The sequence below is a fragment of the Gouania willdenowi genome, chromosome 14 (assembly GCF_900634775.1).
Source record: "Gouania willdenowi chromosome 14, fGouWil2.1, whole genome shotgun sequence".
Classification (NCBI taxonomy): domain Eukaryota; kingdom Metazoa; phylum Chordata; class Actinopteri; order Blenniiformes; family Gobiesocidae; genus Gouania; species Gouania willdenowi.
In genome coordinates, this window is record NC_041057.1 from 28288605 (window position 1) to 28310793 (window position 22189).

Below are 22189 nucleotides of genomic sequence, written 5' to 3' on the forward strand. Positions count from 1 at the left end.
AACACTTATTCTGGAAGAAAATAGAGGTTTTAATTGTGTGGAAACAGATTCATTAACCACCAATGTATCAGTTAAATATGCATGTTTTATGTGTGGGCAAGAAATAAGCAATTAGCATGTGTTGACCACATGATCAGGATCATGTGTTATCAAACTTCAAATTACTTTTTGTAGCCTTTTAAACACATTAACTAAAGCGAGTGTGTAAGATGTTGAACATGCAAGATACTGTGTTGTTGTTATTTCTTGACGTTAATTTATTTAATTTCATTTAAAATTATTTTTAAGGTGCCATTACATGATCAATATAATTAAATCAAAATAAATCAAACATTCTATATAATTTTAACGGTTATAGAATTGAATACACTGGATTGTCTTTATGAGAAGGTATTTTTCCAGCTCCAGGGAGGACTTAGTCCAGGTGAATGAGGCAAAATGGCTCCTTTGAGAGTAAAGGTTGCAGAGCCCTGTGCTATACGCTGAAGCAGTAATTAAGCCTAAAGTCAAGTAGTGGAAAATGAAGTTTTTTCAAACCCTTTCTGATTGGTTGATGAAAAGGTACCGGTTTTGTAGCCCATCCAAACGCCCCACAACTGGCCTGACCCTCCTCCAATTTACAACGGACGCCAAACTCTGCGTAGAGCAACGGAGCTGATATATATTTCCGTGTAATAGTTCCAGAAAGTTCATTTTGTCTTCTTTTTTCAATATATGTTAAGGTTCAATTTATTCAGACAAGTTTTTGTAGGAAATGTTTCCAACTGTCAACTGCCAGTCATCCTCAAACACGCACTACAACAGTGTCAGTCCCCCGACACAGGCCATCGTCATAAGGAAACAACAGCTCAAAAACAAGGACAACAAACCGAAGAAAGGAAAGCGAAACCACACAAAAAGCAGAAAACACTCACAAAGACGTGATAACGACATCAATCCAGTGCATAACAAAACCAATACAACTAGAGATGTTCGATATGATACCAATATTGCAGCCTTGTGTATCGGCCGATACCGATATTGATCCGATATCAGCATGAATCATTCATACTTTTTTTTTTTTTTTTTTAAATAGAACAATAGTCAGCAACAGTAGGTATGAGAAAAACTGACTTATTTATTATTAACCAATTGGTTACATACATTTGAATCTTCAGCATAATATCTACAGTATTCTACAATTGAATAAAATAAAAAAAAAAAAAAAAAAATGGAAAAAAATAAATAAATAAAATAAATGAATACATTTTAAAAATCGGAAAATCCAGAAACTTGAATCCAATATCTGATATTCGTTTTCAGGCTAATATCGGACCGATATCTGATATCGATATCAGATCGAGACACCCCTACATACAACAAGCAATGAACACGGCCATAAAACCACACACCAAACTCAGACAACTGCTACAGTTCACCCCAAAGACAAAAAATGCAACGTAATATATGAAATTCCACGCATGTCATGCCCACACATACATAGGAGAACAAGCCTGCAATATTAGACCACTGAAGAACAGAATATCACATCTGGTTTATTTTCAAAATAAAATACTCCGTGTACAAGGTGGATCGTATTTCCATCCATTTTCGGACCTGCCTGTGGGGGGGTCTGCTGGTGCCTTACTCCAGCTTTCTTCAGGCACAAGGCGGAGCTACACACTGGACCGGGCATCAGTGGCTCATATTTCACAAATAAATATTGAACTTATCCATGGTTGAATCATAATAATCTCCACAAAAGCGAAGGATCTACAGGGCAGAACAGAGTGTATTTCCTTCTTCTCCTCTCAAAGGACACAATGAAGTGTTTGTATGGCTTTATGGTTCTCTGTGTATTCACTACAACTCACTAGATCACGTGATTACGTGTGGATGAGCGAGATCTCCTTGGTGGGGATTGACGGGCATCATATTACGCTGCAGTTGTGCAGCGGAGACGCTACGGATTAGTTACGCATCCAGTGGAAATCCGGTGTAAGAGTTCATGTATTTTTAAACGCCTTCAATTACTAGTAATCAAACTGATATGTGATGTTATTAAGGCTTGTTCCCTCTTCATTGAATAAATCTTCCCAATATGATTTAATTTCAGTTTTTATTCGTCGACAAAAATATAAAAAAATAGTCAACAAAATTGCAAGTAACACTGACTGAAACGTAAATGCTATTATTTATTTTTGATTATTTAAAGAATCAAGCACAAATTTGCAATATGACACTGAATAGTGCATGCATTGGTAATTTACATTTGTCTCTGTAAACTTGTAATTAGAGAGATAAAAATGTCAATTCTGCCATAACGTTATGCAATATCACAGATCTTCTGAAATGAGAATAGCTATAAAGACACTGACTAAACTCTTACCAACATGTTTTAGGACAAAATCACACATTTACAACACATTTTTCACCGAAAAACGGGTGATCTCTAGACGTCAAAAATGAAATTAATGGCAGTAGTTACCTCCATTAACCCTATTAAGAATGTTTGGCACAATTTAAGGAGGTTTAATATCCTGTAATGACATCTGATTAAGAGAATGTTGATGTTGTGAAACAGAACAGAAATGTGTAAACTGAAACGGAATTTGGGGAAATTTGAGACAATAATCAGGGGCTCGTTGGAATGATAACAAATCTTTTTGAAAATGTTGATCTAAACAATCTTATGTATTTCAATTGATTTCTATGTTTTTAAAGCCTGTGCTGTTGTATTGAACACTGATTATTACACTATTAAACAGAGGTGCCCACAGCATCTCATACATACACAATGCCTCTATAGAAATGATGGACAGCAGCTTTGATATTTTCTCAAACAGAATATTTAGTCCCACTGAAAGACGGCTTCTTGCATTCTGCCAAAACAAAGTATCTTTAGATGTGAAGGAAAAGGTAGAATAAAGACCAAGCAAGTATATTTGAGAGCTTTGCTTTGCTTTGAGTGGAAAATGCTAATGTGGAGGATCGCCTCGAGCCTTTTGTGGACAGTGATGATGAGAAGACACAAAAAAAGTTGCACAAAGCTAACTGGAATTAATCTGCCTGGCATGTCAGACTGGATAGATGGCTCCATCTTTTATTTCTACCGTGAACAAAGAGCTTACCTTAAGAGGATTATTGCTAAAGAGTCATCTGTGTCTAAATGCAAAATGCCAAAAGTTCACATGTGAGGGTCCTGCACTCGTCCAATGGGACGCGGCCTTTTTCGGAGGCATTTTGGAGATGACAGCTTGACTGCAGCGACCCGTCTTGGGGCACCTGGCACACATATTAATCTGGACTCCCCGACATTATTGCTCAGAGCAGATTAGGCTCCAGTCTGCACCACAAATGGTCCCTTTGGTCACACACTGGGGAAAGACAGGGGTTCGAATGTAGCTCAAGGAAATGCACATCAGGGCTTACCTAGCAGGGAAATAACTTTAAGTGCAGCATGTCCTCATATTCTCTAAATGAATAAAACACACACACACACACACACACACACTAATCCCCTCTTTCTGATAAGCTGTGGAGGAGCTTGGACTGTCTGCTGCGGGACTGCCATGGCCCCAACTCTGGGATTTAAGGTTTCAAAGCTTCCTCAAATTAATTAAACCGAGACACCTCTAAATCTCAAAGCTAATGATGTGCACCGACTCCTAAAAGAAATGCAATATAAGTGACAAAGGTTAGAGAGCGGTGACCCAGTACGAGTATGAACTAATAATATATCCTCCCACTGATCGTCCTCTACATTCACAATAGTGTGCAGTAGTTGTATTCTGTATCATAGACGATTAAAAAGAACTGGCACTGCACTCTGACACAGAGGTTCTCAACCTTTTCAGCCTGTGACCCCCAAAATATAGGTCCCAGAGACTGGGGACCCCCACTCTACCTGAAGGTGGTTGAACACAGACATGAACGTTGAAGAACAGTCACGTAGTGACAGGGCCATCTAAAAGATGAAGAAGCTTTTTGTGGCCCATCCATAAAGTCAGTAAAATTATGGTAAATTGTTCTATGAATCTTATTTACTTATCTGAATAATATCCACTGTTATCCAAGACATTTGTGTCATTGTATATAGTCATCTTAAATTAATGTAAATCCTTGTTTTGATCTGAATAAAATGGGTTAAAAATGAGCAAAAATGGTTGAAAAGTTGGTAAAAACCAAAGAAATTGATTAAAAGTTGCAAATTAGAGTGGTTAAAAAAACAGACTTAAAGTGGGTTCAAAGTGCCAAGATTGGCTTAAAAGTGGCAGAAATAGGGGAGGGGAGGTTGGGGTAATGCAATTTAAAAAAGTAGTAATAGGAGTTTAAACTGGCAAATAATGGGCATGATAAATTGTTCATGTGGTAAAATTGACAAAAATAAGCATGAAACTATGGTGATAATAGGTTAAAAGTGACAATAATGGGTCAACATATGCAACATTAGGTGGTGGAAAGGGTTTATAAAGGCTGAAAATTTCTTGAAAGTGGAAAAAATGGGCAGAAAAGGTATTGAAATTTGATGAAGTGACAGAAATGGGCATAATGTAGCAAAATACAATAAAAGGTGCAAAAATATGGCACGAAAAGTGATGAAAATAAGTTAATATATGGCAAGTTTGTGGTAGTTGCAGGAAAAAGGGTAAAAATAAGCAAAATGTCTCAAATTGTTCAAAATGATCTTAGTTTCTGCATCTGGCGACTCCGTCCCAGTGAATCCACCAGTCTGGGCTAAAGGCTGTCACTCACACACAGTAATAAGGTCTGTTCTACACTTAGGTTGGTCCCTTTAAGTGTTCTGATTAGAACCAGACACTGAGTGTTTGCCAGTTCCACCAACATGAGACAGCAACATTTCCACTTGATGATCCAACACAAAGAGATATACAGTGGTAAATGTATCTGAAACGTCTTTTCTGGAATAGCCCAATTCAAACCTCACATATAATGCAGGAACCAGGGTTGGGGTCAATTAATTTTTCAATTACATTACATCTCAATTATTCATGTTCAATTATAACTCATTTACGATTACAGTAGCAAGCATTTTTTTCCAATTAAAACTAAAATTACAACGATCATTTCCCGTGAAAGTCAACTACAATTACATTCTCACTTACTAAAGTTCACTTACAATTCAATTACGATTACAGTGACCTGTATTTTTGCAAATTACAATTAAATTATAGTTATTTTTTATCTTCAGAAAGTCAATTAAATTCCGTTTCTCAATTACAATCAATCACAATACTGAGCCTGAAATAAATCAAACTTAACTTCCGCTAGCATCTCTGGTGATAACGGGTCCTAAATCAGCTGGTAAAATACACTAAAAACAAATATATATCACATCATTTCTTCCTATCTCTTGGTTATCTTGTTTAGGTTTCAGAATCAATGAAATATAGGTTTAAGTATTTTTTTTGTTGGTGTCTGAGCCTTTTTTGTGTCAATACAGCCTAGATTTAAAGTTTTTGAAATAGTAAGATGTGGGAAAGCTTGATATGAAACATATTTGTGTGTGTGTGGGTGTGTGCGTGTGCGTGCGTGTGTGTGGCTTCACCTCTGACACGAGGCGTTCACAGAAAGCTCCAAGTCTTTGACGTTGCTGCTCGCTGTGCTTTTCCCATCATTGTTGTGCGTTAGAATAGCAGTGGTGTGTAGAATGGTGACCCTGTGTGTGTGTGACAATGGTTTAGTGATCCGCACACACTACAGTAATGGCTGTCGGTACAAAGACCTTTTGACGCCGGGGAAAGGGTGGCAGTGGTGGTGAAGGGGATGGGCGGGGAGGACAGCATCACTCTGGATCAATGCTCACTCTGCTTGACCTGTCTCTGGAGCAGCAGCAACAGCCCCTCCCTCAATGACCACCGCCCCCACTTCTTCATTCATCCTGTCTTTAAATCATGGGGGCTTTTTTCAAATGGGTGTGTATCAGTAGGGCTGTACCTTTGACATCTACACCCAGAGGTATGAAGCAATCGGCTAGGCCTTGGAAATCTATCGAGAGTCAAGATACATTGAGACAAACTACTTTATAACCTATAACGATGTATCTTTTTTTTTTTTTGCTTATTTTTATTAAAAAACTCGTTTCAGTGGTAACTGCAATCGCTACTTCTCAAAAACAGCATGAAAAGCATAGTTCGATAAACAAGCCACACTACAGAACTCACTCACACATGCTGTCGTCTGCCAACAATGCACACAATGTGCCGCTGTTTGTTAATAATGTGCCTGTGTGGCCATTTTGCATCAGCAAATATCACCCAGAATGTTCATTCTGCCTGATTCTTTATTAAGTACAATATATCTAGATTCATATCGTATATCGCCATTTTGAGAAAAAATATTGAGATAAGAATTTTGGTCCAAATCGCCCAGCCACTACAGCCTGGCAATAAGCCACACCCACTTCCTTACTTTTTGAAAGAAAGTGGGTGTGGCAATGCCGCCGTTTCTGTTGACTTCATCATTTCAAAAGAACCGAGCCATCAGGCTATTGGCAAAGAATGGTGGTTGTGATGTTTTGGTGGCACCGTTGCGACCCGCCCCTCAATAAAAAACTCTGCAATTTGTTTTGATTAGGTCGGATTGAGAGAATATGAATTGAGAGCTATAGGATAATTCCATGTGATTTCAACAAATGGCCCATGAACGCAATTTTGGGGGTTTGGCATGTCCACCATATAGGATGTACAGCAGATGTTTCTGTATATTCTGAGAAAGTAGGTGGAGCTATTGCTATGAAAAAATTCAGTTTCCTATGTGCTGTAGTTCCTGAGATATTGGAAGCTGAAAATGGAAGAAAAATAAAGACATACCTCCCTCAGTGAATTGGGCATATCACAAAAAGTATTCATTCAATCATAATAAAGATGTCCAAAGTTCGTGGCATGTCCTAAAAATGTGTTGAAATGACATGGAATGACTCAATAGTGAGTATTGAGTAGCTAGTTAGCGTAGCATCAGAGAGTTATAGTATAGACTGGGAGTGTCTTCACTGCTCAAGGAGCCCCGCCTATAATCAAGGCTTTTTTTTTTACTTTTTTTTGTGGCACATCAGTCTAAACCTCTGGGTTCAGTTGGTTTAATCCTCAAGTCTGTACATTTTGTAAAAACAGCCTCACTTTGCCATAGCATACCAAAACTCACAGCTGCAACAGCTTCATCCCTCCCTCCCTGTCTGAAAACACACTCGGAGCAAACACACACTGTGTGCTACCAACAGAAGCACTGCCTTCACCTCTTAATTACTAGTGCAGGGTAGCTCGCACCATCACACTGGAGAGAAACACTCGACAACTGAGGAAGAAGAGGAAGAAAGGAGGGAAAATGGATGGCTGTGTGTGTGTGTGTGTGTGTGTGCGTGCGTGCGTGTGTGCGCGCGCGTGCATGCGTGCGTGCGTGCGTCGAATGCACATGGTTGGCCGGTTGTGGGGCGCAGACTGCCCGTGCCCATGCATAATGCAGGAGTGTCCAGTGATGTTCATGTGTTCCCCCACTGCACCACCAGCAGCACACAGGCCTGTCCCAAACACTGCATTCACATCTATCCAATATTAATCATTCTTCATCTCTGCTCATCATTCTTCTTCCTTTTCTGGTCGGTTACAACAAATTACGGTAATACTACAAGATTCTGCAACGTCTGCAGTAGGGCTGGGCGATATATCAAGTTTTCTATTTTGCCGATATGGAAAATGACAATATCGCCTATATCAATATACATATTTTTGGCTTATTTTGTATCAAAATACTTGTTTTAGGGGTCGCTCCTCTCACTACTTCTCAGAACAGCATGAAAAGCTCAGTTAAATGGATTTCTGAGTGCGTCCTAACCCAGACCTTCCCCTAAACAAGCCACACTACAGAACTCACTCACACGTGCTGTCCTTTAGAGGAGACAAAGGATGAAAGTGAAGAAAGTATTGTGCAGCTATTTGTTGATAAATGTGCCTGTGTGACATTTTGCATCAGTAAATTTAGCCCTGAATTGTCTTTCTGGTCAGACTTCAATAAGTGAAAAATATGGATTTATATCGTTTATCGCCATTTCGAGATATGAGTTTTGGTTCATATCGCCCAGCCCTAGTCAGCAGATGATCGGATCACAATACGTCAGGAAAAAAAAGAGGGATGACAGATGAATTAGAGCATGAGTGTCAAACTCATTTTAGTTCAGGGGCCAAATACGGAGCAGTTTGTCTTAAGTGGGCCCCAGATTTTAGGTGGGAAAATCTCTAGTTTGCACTTCCACGTATAAATGAATGATAAAAATATTTACGGCACCAATATTATCAAAGCAACAAGTGACAGATATCAGTCCCTGAAGGATCTTCACTTTGACTTTTTTAGATTTTGTGACCAACGTTTTAAATTTAGGGACATTTTGTGGAATCATTTGAAGAAAATTGCAGGTTTTGGGAAAAATTGAGGGGTTTTTTTTCACAATTTGTGATGAAAAATGACTGCCATCATGTGATATAAGCATGGAGAAAAATGTGAGCCCTGCTAATATTGTGGAGTTTCATTGAATTTGTGTATTATTTTGGAGATATCTACAACTGAATTAGTTGTTAACAATTTGTGGTTTCTCTGACTTTTTTGCTTTCTGCTGCGGGCCAAATTGGATGCTCTGAAGGGCCGGATTTGGCCCCCGGGCCTTGAGTTTGACACACATGAATTAGATAGATACAAATCAGGTAAGCTTGTAAGTAAAGATGGGCGTTATTATCGGCCGATATTAGCTGTAAGACTTAATATCGGTCCACATCTGTATCGTTTTTCCACAGATATTGAAAAACAAATATGTGCTGTTGTTTAAGACAACATAATAAAAAGGAATAACTGTTCCTATTTTGCACAGATGATGTGTATTTGTGGAATACATCCAGTGGGACAGCACAATAAAAGTTATTACAATGGAGATAATATATTATGTGAGCTAAACTTAGGTGTGGGGGTAGTGGTTCTATTTACTGTATAAATCTACAATATATGATATTGACAATATCATATTATCAGATATCAGAAAAAAGCTAATTTTAAACATATCTACTTGTAAGTATGTGTGATTTTTTTCGAAAAATCGATTTGGCGGTAAATCGTGATATTTCACCACACAATTATTGTACCGATCCAAAAAAAATTCCAAATCAAAATACAGTTAGTTAACATTTACTTGTTCTTGCAAGTTTAAAACAAATTAAATAGATTGTATTTCATACCATTTTGTAAATATAGATATCTCAATGTATGTCATATTGTTTAGTATCGGCTTATATCAGGAAATATGATATTGTGACATGCCAAATTGTATGTCACATTCACACACATATTACCATGGAGATAATATATTATGTGAGCTAAAATTAAGTGTGGCGGAGAGTGGTTCTATGTATGTATCGTATAAATTTAGTTATGGACAATATTGAATATCAGATAAAGCTAATATCAAACATCCCTGCTTGTAAGTACGTGTGATTTCCTGTTTTTGTGTGTAAAAACCCAGGAGTTGAAATGACTACTAAGGAGGTGTTCTGACTCAATCATGTAACGATAATGGGGACGTGCTTTTTCAAAGCTATCAGCTCTGACTTTAGTGGCGCTTGAAGACACTAAGATTAGATAAGCCAGCGCAATTCAGCACATTCTGATCACTCAGAGACGCCTCGGGCTTTCTGTGTTGACACACTGGCCCTGAAAGCCTTCACAATGATGATCTGAAGGCATGTGGAAAAACCAAAGTGAACACTTGCTTCTGCCCTGGAGCTCCTCTGCTAATGTCTTCAAGATAATTAAATAGGACGACTGAGAGATCATTGTCACCCAGCGTGTCAGAAGAGTTTAACCAGGATTGGCTTTATTTTTCTTCTTTTGCATAGAATAACTTGACATTAGAGCAGGGGTGTCAAACTCATCTTAGTTCAGGGGCCAAATCAAAGATTTTAGGAGGAAAGTTGCAATTTCAACAATCATTTCCCCAACTTTGTACTTTGACGTATAAATGATACATAAAGTATGAAAGGCTCTGATAATATTCAAGCATAAGTGACAGATATCAGCCACTGCAGGAATTTCACTTCTAAATTTCATTGATTTTGTAACATTTTTTTGCCTATAAAAAAGTGGGACGTTTAACATTAGTACTGTAATATAGGAATATAGGATAGCATACATCTGCAGCTTGCTGAGAGAGAGAGAGAGAGAGAGGTATGATTTTTGATTATTATTATTATTATTACTCACCTTAGTACTGACATGCTCACTGAGGAAACCTGCTGGTCAATATTTACGGGGTGTTTTTTTTTTTTAGGATATTAGACCCACTTTAGTCATTTTTAAAAGCCCTTTGTGCAGTCACTCCTGTAGATTCTACGCAGGTTCCAACTTACCCTGAGTTACCTGACTACATGTCAACATTGAGCTGTTCTGCAAAGCCGCATTTAAAACACAATTTTATGAAATAATTCATTAACGGTATCAGTGCAGTCGAAGCAAACCGACGTTGCCACACATTTGAACCCAAGCAGCGGCCATGTTGAAAGTCTCAGGTCAATCTAAGCCTGATTTGCCAGGGATATTTACACACACAGACAGATTATTTGCTTTATGGAAGGATGACGTCAGGAAAATTGAGATTTAAAATGACTGCAGTCATGTGACACAAGCATGGGGAAAATTGTGATCCTCCAAACATTGTGGAAAATCATTGAATTAGTGTATTTGGAAGAGCTGAGAGATCTACAACTGAATCCTTTAGTCATTTACACAATAGCCCATGTTTTTTCTGTCTTCCTTCTCTTCTCCTACTGCAGCAGAATTTTTAACTCTTTCACAGCCAAATTCCATTATTCAGATTAGATAAAGGAGGATGAAGAGAAAATGTCCAATCCAAACAGGTTTCATACCAACACACAGAAATTAGATATATTATTGCTTAACAACTATATTCTGAATATACCATAAAACTAACTCATTAGTAATACTTCCAGACGCTTATGTTGAATCAAAAATTCAACATTTATTAACCAAATATATCAATATGACATCCAAGTTTTATTTTTATGCAGAAAGTGTCTAAGCCACAGATGTTTACCGGTAGATCAGGTGGTTTGTGGACTGAAATCCTTCCCAGTAACAAACTAGTGAGTCTTTTCTCCATTCCTACACGAGCTGCTCTGACAGTGTGACACACAGAGCGAAGATGGAGCTGATACATGAATTCACCTCCAGGAAGAAGGAAAAAGAAGCAGTTTGTGGGGGTGATAGTGGGGGTTAAATGTGTTTGATTGAATCATGTGTGAGGGTGTCAAACTCATTTTAGTTCAGGGGCAAATATGGAGCAGTTTGATCTCAAGTGAGCCACAAATGTGGGGAAAACAAGTAATTACAACATTATTGTTCCCTAGTTTGCACTTTTATACATAAAATACAAAATATGTAAGAAACTGACAATATCTAAGCAATAAGCGATAAATTTCCTAGATTTTGTTACTAATTTCATGTAATTATTTGAGAAAAATAAAGGATTTTGTCCGAATTTTGAGTTTTTCAACAGTTCAACATAAAAATGACTGCAATCGTGTGATTTAAGCAGCGGGGAAAACTGTGAGCAATAGCAAATATTGTTGAGTTTCATTCACACAATGATTCATGTTTTCTCTGTCATTTCTACTTTCTCCTGTGGGCCAAATTGGATGCTCCAAAGGGCCAGATTGAGCCCCGGGCCTTGAGTTTGACACTATATAGTGCAATGCGCCCATTGTTCCCATAAGTGAAGCTGATTCTTCTCAATGAAGAAAGAAATGCACTCAGGTGTTTCTATAAGAAACTCTATCAGAAATCAATCAATCAATAAATGAAATAAAAACAGAAGTCATGTCTCCTACCTGCTACAGTGTATCTATCCATGTAATTCAGGACGTTTCCAAAGCTGAGGATCCCGGCGGCAGCAGCTGGTGAGCGGCATCTGAGCAGCGCAGCGCGGACCTTGTGCCCGGGCTTACAGGGGTGGAGGTCCGGGTTGGACTTCAGACCCGGACTCATGCTGCCCGACAGGGTCCGAACCTCCTCCGAACTGCTGCAGCCCTCGATCTCACATCCATCGCTCTCCACGCACATTGTGGGAGTCGAAAGCTCCAGCGCACGGTCAGTAAACGGAGGTGATGAGAACCGAGCTCAGCTCAGCTCAGGGAGAACCAGAGAGACTCAGAGACCAGGACCAGGACCAGGACCAGGACCAGGAGGAGGTGTGGAGGAGACCTGCAGGAGGAGACGATCATATCGGGATCATATTATTCTGGCAGCGCAGTGACAGACTGACTGAGTTCTATAGTCTCTCTCTCTCTCTCTCTCTCTCTCTCTCTCTCAATGACCGGCTGAGCGGGTGGTGTAGGGGCGTGCCCTACACTACAAGCCCCGCCCTCTTTGGCCCTGCAGCGACTGCAGACTCACCTGATACTAATTGATTAATTAATTTATTAATTCATTAATTCACTCATTAATTCATTTATTAGTTTTTTTACTGGTGTTTTTACTGTTAGTGGGTACCAGGGCTATGGAGTATAGTGTATGGACACAGATTGATTGATTAATTGATTTATAGATTAATTAATTGAGTTATTAATGTATTTGTTTATGTATTAATTAACTAATTAATTATTAGTTTGCTTGTTTGTTTGTTTGCTGGTGTTTTTACTGTTAGTGGGTACCAGGGCTATGAAGTATAGTGTATGGACACAGATTGATTGATTAATTGATTTATTTATTCAATTATTCATTTATTAGTAAGTTTGTTTACTAGTGTCTTTACTGTTAACAGTTAGTGCGTACCAGGGCTATTTGTTTTAAAGAAGTTCCCTGATCTCATAGCCTTTATCTGATAGTGTTTGATATGATATACACAATCTCAATTGAAACATACATACATATATTTTTGAATAAAAAGTTGAGTTGATCAATAAAAAATCAATAAAAGTAATCCCTGTATATATCTGTTTAATTTAATACATCCTTTTGTATTCTAATATTGCCCGTAGGAAGTATGTCTTGCTATAGAAAAGTGGGAGGTTAAGTAGCTTTTTTCATGGATGGTTTAAATGGGAGCTTTAATTCCTCCTTAATTCAGAATAAAACTTAAATCCTCCTTAAACTGACCTTGACTCAATTCCTAATGCAAATTTAATTCTGAATTACACACATACACACACATTTTTTATTATGATTATTACTCACCTTAGTTACAAACGTTGCTCACTGAGGACACCTGTTGGTCTTCTTTTTTTTTTTTTTAGAATATTAGACCCACTTTAGTTGTTTTTAAAAGCCCTTCGAGCAGTCACTCCTGTAGTTTATATGCGGCTTTCAACTTATCCTGAACTGCCATGACTACCTGTCAACATTGAGCTGTTCTGCAGGGTGTGGGGGTGGGGCGTCCAAACAAATCCGGCGTTGCACACCATTGAACCAAGCAGCAGCCATGTTGAAACTCTCAGGTCAGTCTGATCCTGATGCGCTGAGATATTTGAGACACAGACACACAGACAGAGGTTCCTTGCTTTATAGATAGATAGATAGACAGATAAATAGATAGACAGATAGATAGATAGACAGATAGATAGATAGATAGATAGATAGGTGGATAGATAGATAGATAGATAGATAGATAGATAGATAGATAGATAGATAGATAGATAGATAGATAGATAGATGGATAGATATGTATAGGGTATATACAGTTATATATACATACAGTTATATATATATATAAACTGATGGTCCTCAGTCTAATTTTGAGCGGCCTACAATGTAATTGCAGAAAATGACTATAGCTCACGTTACTCACAGAAAAATGAATAAAATTACATTAAAAACACACAAAATTACTCCCTAAAACATACATGATTAAGATGACTCCAAAGTCCAAACACATACAAAATTACAAATACAGAAACAATAAAAATACACAAAATTACTCCAAAATTGCACAACAGAAATTACAGGAAAATACACAAAACAACAACAAAAACCAACAAACCCCTATAAGAACAATGAGGCCTATATATATATATATATATATATATATATATATATATAAATAAAACAATAGCTGTGATAAATATCAATGGATGTACTTAATGCTTGATAAATTAATAGATTCAACACAACAGGAACTGAGGAAATGTTAATGAAGATTAGATATGATAAGTAGTCCTAGTTAAGGTTTATTGTAATTTTGTAATGTGACATCACTTTTTGGATATTTGAGGAATCCAGAATGATTCACAGAGAAACTGGTGCCGTAGGCTTCATTTTCGGGATCAAAGTGCAGTGAGGAAATTTGAACACTAAGGTGTGAAACAGGGCAGAAGAACATGAGATGTTGTGGATTTAGGAGAACGTTGGAGTTCAAGTAAATGAGTGAAAGGTGGGCGTGGCGAGGGGGGGCTTTCCTGACATCTGAAAGCCTGAGGGGTCACTGGCCAATGAGCTGCATGAGTGACACAAATCTTATCAGAGCTTCATTTTTTCTAGTTTTGGGAAAGAAAGCTGGAATTTGAACATTGTTCACCCCAAACATCAGCCCCTTGTTTCCCTCACAGGTTAAATAAAGGAGAACCTGCAAAATCCACACAGAAAGATTTCACGCCTGTGAATCAAACCGAGGTTGTCTTTGCAGAGAAGCAATAAAAAATTATTTCTTTGAAGATGTCTCACAATTGTCTGTGGAATCTTTGATTCTCAACCTTGGGGTCATGTGACACTGGGAGGGGGTCACCAGATGCCTTCAAGAAACTAAGAATATTTTCTGAACAATTTGAACCCATTTTTGCTTATTTTTACACTTTTTCTGCAACTACACCAAACCAAACCTACACCCTATTTTACCCTATTTTCATTTATATTCCTTTTAATGCTACATTACTCCCATTTCTACCACTTCCCCATCAAATTTTAATGTTTTTTCTGCACATTATTTCCACGGTGAAAACATTTTCAGCACTTATAAACCCTTTCCACCACTTTTCCACCAAATGTCACATAATTATGTTGACTCATTATTGTCACTTTTAGCCTCTTTTCACCATCTTTCATGCTTATTTTTGCCACGTTAACCACATTCATGATATGTCATGCCCATTATTTGCCAGTTTAAACTAATTGTTCTTACTTACACGTACACACACACATACACACTGTTTTTGGCCACTTTAATTTGCAACTTTTAACCAATTTCTGTGGTTTTTAAAATCCCATTTCACCACCTTTTCCACCATTTTTGATCACTTTTAATAAACAATTTTATTTCTGATTAAAACAAGGATTTATGTCTTTAAGATGACTATATACCATAACACAAATAATACTACACTTCCTTGATAACAGTGGATCTTATTCAGATGAATACATCACAGATTCATAGAACAATGGACCATCATTTTGCTGACTTTATGGATGGACCCCAAAAAGCTTCTTCATCTTATAGATGGTCCTGTCTCCACATGACTGTTCTTCAATGTTCACGTCTGTGTTCAGGTATAATTGGGGTCCCCGTCTATGGAACCTTTATTTTGGGGGTCACGGACTGAAAAGGTTGAAAACCACTGCCTTGAAGTGTTTGAAACAGAATGAATGAAATGACAGTAGGGTCAGAACAGCCGGTGGGTCTCACTGGTGCAGTCCCAGTAAACAGTCGCTCCTGTTTCCGTCTGTGGGTGGGTTCCCCTCAGTAGCCCCAGTGCTCCCTTCTTCTTTCTTTCCCATGTTTGATATGCAGCTCGTGTCTGTAGGATCCTGTGTGTATTTTCTGTGGTTGGTTCCACGGTGCAGCTACAGCTACAGCATCAGCCACTGCCCCGGCCTTCCTTCCTGCCTCGTCTCCAGTGCAGGATGGGAGATAACCTGCTAATCGTCCAGCCCAGAGCCTGCAGGGCGATAGGGCCGCCATGTCCGTCTGACTCGTGGCTATCAGCTGTGCGTCTATATCAGCTGTTCTCCTGGTAAACACGTCCCCACCCCTTTTGGCTAGTGATAAACCTACCAAGAACTTGCCATAGTTTCATCACTTCTGAGAACAAACAATTAGTCCAAATTAAGCAAATTGTTCTTCATTTTGTGTGACAATTTTCAACAGCTCTTAAAAAGGAAGGTTTTTTAAACATGCTTGTTGTACTGTGTTACATTTACAAATACAGAGTATAGACAGGATTAGTCCACGATGCCCCAGCTCAGATACTTTTTTACTGCATTTTATTTTAACTAGATTTATATTTGAGAAGAATTAAGTGTTTTCCCATCTTTATAGCCCCATGTACCCCTTAGCTCATGTTATACATTATTTATTTGTTTCTGCAAGCTCATCTAATTTCCTATGACTCGTCTAAGGTTAACCTTGAATGTAGACCTTTTTATTCATTTATTTCTGATGTTTTGCTCGTTTTGGAATTTGAACTTCACCTTTTGGTGTATTTTAAAGAGTTGTGCCACAGGTTATTATTGATGGATGACAAAAAAAAAGTATGTGTGAATGTAAAAAGAAAAAAAACTATAGTGTAAAAAAAATAATAAATTGACAAATGTTTCTGTGTACCTCCTCAGAGGTGTTTGAGCACCCATACGGGTACACATACCCCAGTTTGGGAACCAATGGTTTACAATACAGTTGTTGGAGACTGTGTGTGGTGTTTTATTTTGAAAAAGAATAGTAATTCAAAATAAAAATTAAAAAAAATGACTTTTTAAAATTGTATTATTGCTAAACATTTCAGGCGACCCCACATGGGGTCACGGCCCAAAGGTTGAAAAACACTGAGATAGGTTGTCTTTGGAATAGTTGTTCTTTATTTCATAGCTGTTATTTTTGTGATGTTTAACATTTTCTTCATCCAAAAGAAGAAATGATCATAACAACTATTATACTGTATATCCAGAGGTTTTCAATCCACACACAGCAGCTTGTCTTTCTTCTATTGTTGTTTCCATGCAGCAGACGTGTGTGTATAAAGCTAGAGATACACATTCTTCCTTCCTCTGCCAAGAAACTGCATCCTGGTTTTCAGAGAACACTATGTACAGTAAAGAAAGGGATGGTGGCAGCGTTTGACTCAACCACACAACAATACAAGCAGTTGTAGTACATTGAGTTCTCATTTTTGTGTAATAACTTCAGCCAAACACCCATACTATACTGTAGCTCAGGTGTTCTCAACACTGGGGTCAGGACCCCATTTGGGGTCGTGAAATACTGGGATGCTTTCAAGAAACTAAGACTTTCTTTTTATTTCTTTTACAATTTGAGCCAATTTTTGCTTATTTTTATTATACACCAAACTTGCCATATTTTAACCAATTTTCATCACCGTTCCTTGGCATATTTTTACTCACTTTAATGCATTTTTACTATATTTTTCCCATCTCCATCAAATTTCAGTGCCTTTTCTGCACATTTTTTCCACTTTCAAGACATTTTCCAACCACTTTTCCCACCCAATGTCACACATGTTGACCCATTATTGTCACTTTGAACTTCCTTTCACCATAAGTCATGCTTATTTTTTTCCAATTTAATCAACTTCATGATTTGCATTGTCCATTTTTTTGTCAGTTTAAACAAATCGTTCCTACTTTTTAAATTACCGGTACATTAACCCAACCCCATCCCCCATTTCTGCCACTTTTAAGCCAATATTGAAACTTTGAACACATTTTACCACTTCTCCATCAAATTTCAATGCCTTTTCTGCACATTATTTTCACTTTCAAGACACTTTTGGCACTTCTAAACCCTTTCCAACACTTTTCCACCAAATATCACATAATTATGTTGACCCATTATTGTCACTTTTAACCTGTTTTCACCATATTTCATGCTTTTGTCATTTGTCATGCTCATTATTTGCCAGTTTAAACTGCTGTTTTTGGCCACTCTAATTTGCAATTTTTAACCATTTTCTGTGGTTTTTAAAATGCATTCATCACCTTTTCCACCATTTTTGGTCACTTTTAACCCATTTTATTTTCTGATTAAAACAAAGATTTACATCTTTAAGATGACTATATACTCGGGTGGAAATAGTAATAAACTTCCTGTATAACAGTGGATATTATTCAGATGAATAAATAAATGTAGTTATCACAGATTCATAGAACAATGGACCATCATTTTGTTGACTTTATGGATGGACCCCAAAAATCTCTCTCCTTTATTCCCCCCTTATAGATGGCCCTGTCTCCACATGTCTGTTCTTCATTGTTCATGTCTGTGTTCAACCACAGTGGGGGTCCCCGCTCTCTGGAACCTTTATTTTAGGGGTCGTGGGCTGATAAAGGTTGAGAACCACTGTTCTATCTTATATTTCAGAGAAGATTCAATCAAGGACAGACATCATTCTCTTGTGTGCAGATAACACTTGTGGAAAATCCAATACCTCATGATTACAAATAATGCTTGCTACGAAGAATTTGTTTCCCGTTCATTGAAACTCCACAATATTTGCAGGAGCTCACTATATTGTTGTTGTTGTTTTCGCTCCTGTCTTTTAATTCTATGCTCTGTGGTGTACTGTAGCTCTATGCGAGCATCTCTCAAATTTCACTGTACCACCAAGTACCGTGACAATAAAAGACTATTCTATTCTATTCTATTCTATTCCAGTGTGCATATCTTACAAATTGTTTTAAAAAAAAAACTCTCAAAAGTGCTGCACAGACAATCCCACAAAATTTCCCCAAATTAGAGACAAATTTGTCACAAAATCAAGAATATTTGAAGAGGAAATCCTGCAGGGACTGACATCTGTCATTTATTGTATGGATATTATCAGTGCCTTACATATTGCATATATCATGTATATGTGAACATGCAAACTAGTGCACAATAATGTTAAACTAGCCCTTTTTTCCAAAGCCAAGTCTGTGGCCTGCTTTAGATCAAACTGCTTCATATTTGGCCCCTGAGTGAAAATGAGTTCGACACCCTTTGTTTAAAGTTTCAAGAAAATGTAAATTCTAATACATTCTTCCTGTAAACTGCATCAGCTACAATGCTTTTTCCCCCTAAGCCTTTCTTAAAGAGAGCAGAGTTGAAATTGCGGGCTAACTCTACATGACGCTAAATGCATGTGAGTGAACTATTCCAGAGAGAAAGGTTTCCATATATTTCCATGATTACTGGGAAAAATACTTGCTTTCCAAAACAAGACGTGTTTCCTGCACATGCTCGAGTAGATCAGCTGCAACCACAATGGAAGATTCCAAAGTCCTGTTTTTCCTGCTCACTTCCACTTAGATTCCGCTTCCTACTTAAAGTGTGCATTTGCTTCACCAACGCCTGGATCAGTGCACGTGCCTGTTACTAAAATACAAGCGCCAACTGATGAATTGGCATTGATACGACACTTTGTGGTCCCGTGTGGCGTGATGTATAAACGTTGGGACAATAGTTAGTAGGGGTAAATCGATTGGTTAAAGGGGACATATCATGCCTTTAAATCCTTCCTTTTTCACGCATAAATCATACAGTTGTGGTCTATATAAAGTGGAACTGCAATGCTTGGGTCTAAATTCCTCATTATTATAGCTCCACCCCTTTTCTCCCCTTTTCTGATGTGCTTCTGAGAGCAACTCATTTTGGTGAGGTCTCTTTAAATGCAAATGAGACACTTCATACCCCGCCCCCTCTCCAGGTTGCAGAGGTGACGCTCGGTTCAACTCCACCTTGTTCGGCCATTTTTGAAGTTTGATAGAAGAGATACGGTTATGTAGCAGCGCAGAAACTTTTTATTCACACATTATTTACAAAATGTCAACAACAGAAGACTTGTCCATACAGTCTTACATGTTCGAGCCAGAGTCGGACTCGGCGGAGCGAGGCCATATCATCAAGGATCTAAAACGAGCACACAGCGCTAACATATGAAGACGGTGCAACTGCTAATGCTAACAAAACAATGACAGGGACGTCTTATCATCAGACTTTTTAGCGTTATTTACAGCTTACCGAAGTGCTCTGTTCGTCGTCTCCAAAGATAGAAGGAATTGAACCCTCAATCAGACAAAGTCTTTCGGCAAATCCTTCTTTATACTGGCGAAGCAGTCATCCTTGAAACGATGTGGGTACATTTTCATAAAAAATAAAACTCAACCAGGCACTTTGAAAAGGTTCTGATGCTGGGAGACGGTGTAATGAAGCGTGTGAGTTACTACATCCAACAATCGAACATTTTGACTTATCCTCTCGTAACTTCTGCATCCTTGAGCTTGGACTACAAAATAAAAGCGAGAAATAAAAATGGCGGATTGCTCGAAGTGTTGGGCCTGGAGTCGATGTACTAATGTGGCAGTTCCGCTGCAAATACTGTAACGTCATTGTTCTAAAAATGTAATAGAGAATAGAAAAATCGAAACAGATTGAAAAATATGACCAAAACAGAATATAAAGATATCAACGAAGCACCTGAAGAGACTAATTTGAACTTTTCTGTCCTTCTAAACACTCTAAATATACAACAAAATGCATTTAAGGGCTAAAAAGTGATTTTAGCATGATATGTTCCCTTTAAAGCTGATATCTGGAGTTTCTGAGAAACGTCTCGATGTCCCGCCCTCAACAGCCTCACTTCCTCTCACTGCCTCAGCAAAACTACCAGAAGCCACGCCTCTACTTTTCGACACACATCGCAGAACATAACAAGGTCACATGGGGTCACATTGATACAGGTTTATGGGTCAGGTAAGAGCCAAAATCATATTTACATGTTTGCTGTTGTGATGCACGGCCTTGTTTTCGTGCACAGTTCCACATTCACTTTGATTGACAGTCTCAAAAACAGGAAGTTAAAGCCTATTGGCTGGGCGTTTTCATTTGTACAAGGGTCTATAGGACAAAGGAGGGACTTACAGTATATACATTAATGTATATGAATGACCACTGGCAGTAGACCATAGTAAAAGACTATTTAGGTATTTTTATGAATTTCAAAAGAATCATACATAAACATAGATTTTTCAGTAACTGGATATCAGCTTTAAGTAATGATCGAATCAAACCATCGATCAACATTGTCAGGGAAACATGCCACAAATATTTCTTTTCTTTTTGTTGAAACTAAAAAATGTTTCAGCAATAACATTGTCAAAACATGAAAATCACTTGTTTTTTTCTAACTGATTGTGTTAAATGTATATATAATATTGTCTTAAAGGCCCCTGTGGCAGACTTTGTGATATGGGCAAATATCATACTAAAGAATCAATATTATATCATATTGTCATGAAACTGGTGATTGACAGCGTGGTGAACTTTTTAAAAGGTGACTTTATGAGTATTGGAGTTATTCAGACGAATACAAACAAACCAAATACTTAACCCTAATTTTGTCATTGAACAACAAATTGGTTTAACACCAACTGATTTGTAGTGATGGTGAAGGAACAATTAGTTAAAACTGGCAAAAAATGGGTTTGACGAATTGTGAATGTGGTTAAATTAGCAAGAATTAGCATGAGATAAGGTGAAAAGTGACAATAATGATTCAACATATGCAATAGGTGGGAAAAATGTTTATATGTGCCTAAAATGTCTTGAAAGTAGAAAAAATGTGCAGAATTTGCATTGAAATTTGATGAAGTGGCAGAAATGGGAGTAATGTCACAAAAATGCTTTAAAAGGAGCAAAAATATGGCAAGAAAAAAGTGGTGGAAATAGGTTGAAATATGGCAAATTTGGTGTAATTACAGAAAAAGGGGTTAAAAAAAAAAGGGCTCAAATTGTTCCAAAAAAAATATTGTTAGTTTCTTAAGGGTATCCGGAAACCCCCTCCCAGTGTCTCACAACCCCAAGGTTGAGAACCCCAGGACGCATAGTTGAACCCTAACAAATCCACCCTTTTTCTGTTGCACGTCTTGTCTGGAGCTGTTATCTCGGCACATGTGAGGGACTCTGGACATGACAGTGAGTGCACGCCACCCTCCCCAGTGCACGCCACCCTCCCCAGTGCACGCCACCCTCCCCAGTGCTGCCTGCTGGCACCACCTCTTCCATCGCCTTTGTTTTTGGAGCCGGAGCCGTCTTGTTTTAGGTGTGGTGGACTGTCATTCCAACCTTTCCTCGTCGGCTGTGACCTGACGACCTGTTGGACAGTCTGTTAGTGAGTGTAGCCTGCAGGAGACCACATTCCCCCGCCCCTGCCTCTCTGAT

The 22189-nt window shown here is 38.1% G+C and overlaps 1 protein-coding gene across 2 annotated transcripts in view; it reads right to left on the reverse strand.

Moving 5' to 3' along the window:
* The window catches only part of spns2 (SPNS lysolipid transporter 2, sphingosine-1-phosphate), a 123768-nt gene extending 111443 nt beyond the window's left edge, over nt 1–12325 (reverse strand). For both annotated transcript variants that reach the window (XM_028467432.1, XM_028467431.1), the window contains exon 1: nt 11883–12325. In XM_028467432.1, coding sequence (XP_028323233.1) covers nt 11883–12114 — 232 coding nt within the window. In that variant the 5' untranslated portion in view covers nt 12115–12325. The remainder of the gene's footprint in view (nt 1–11882) is intronic.
* Between the last annotated feature and the right edge of the window lie 9864 nt (nt 12326–22189).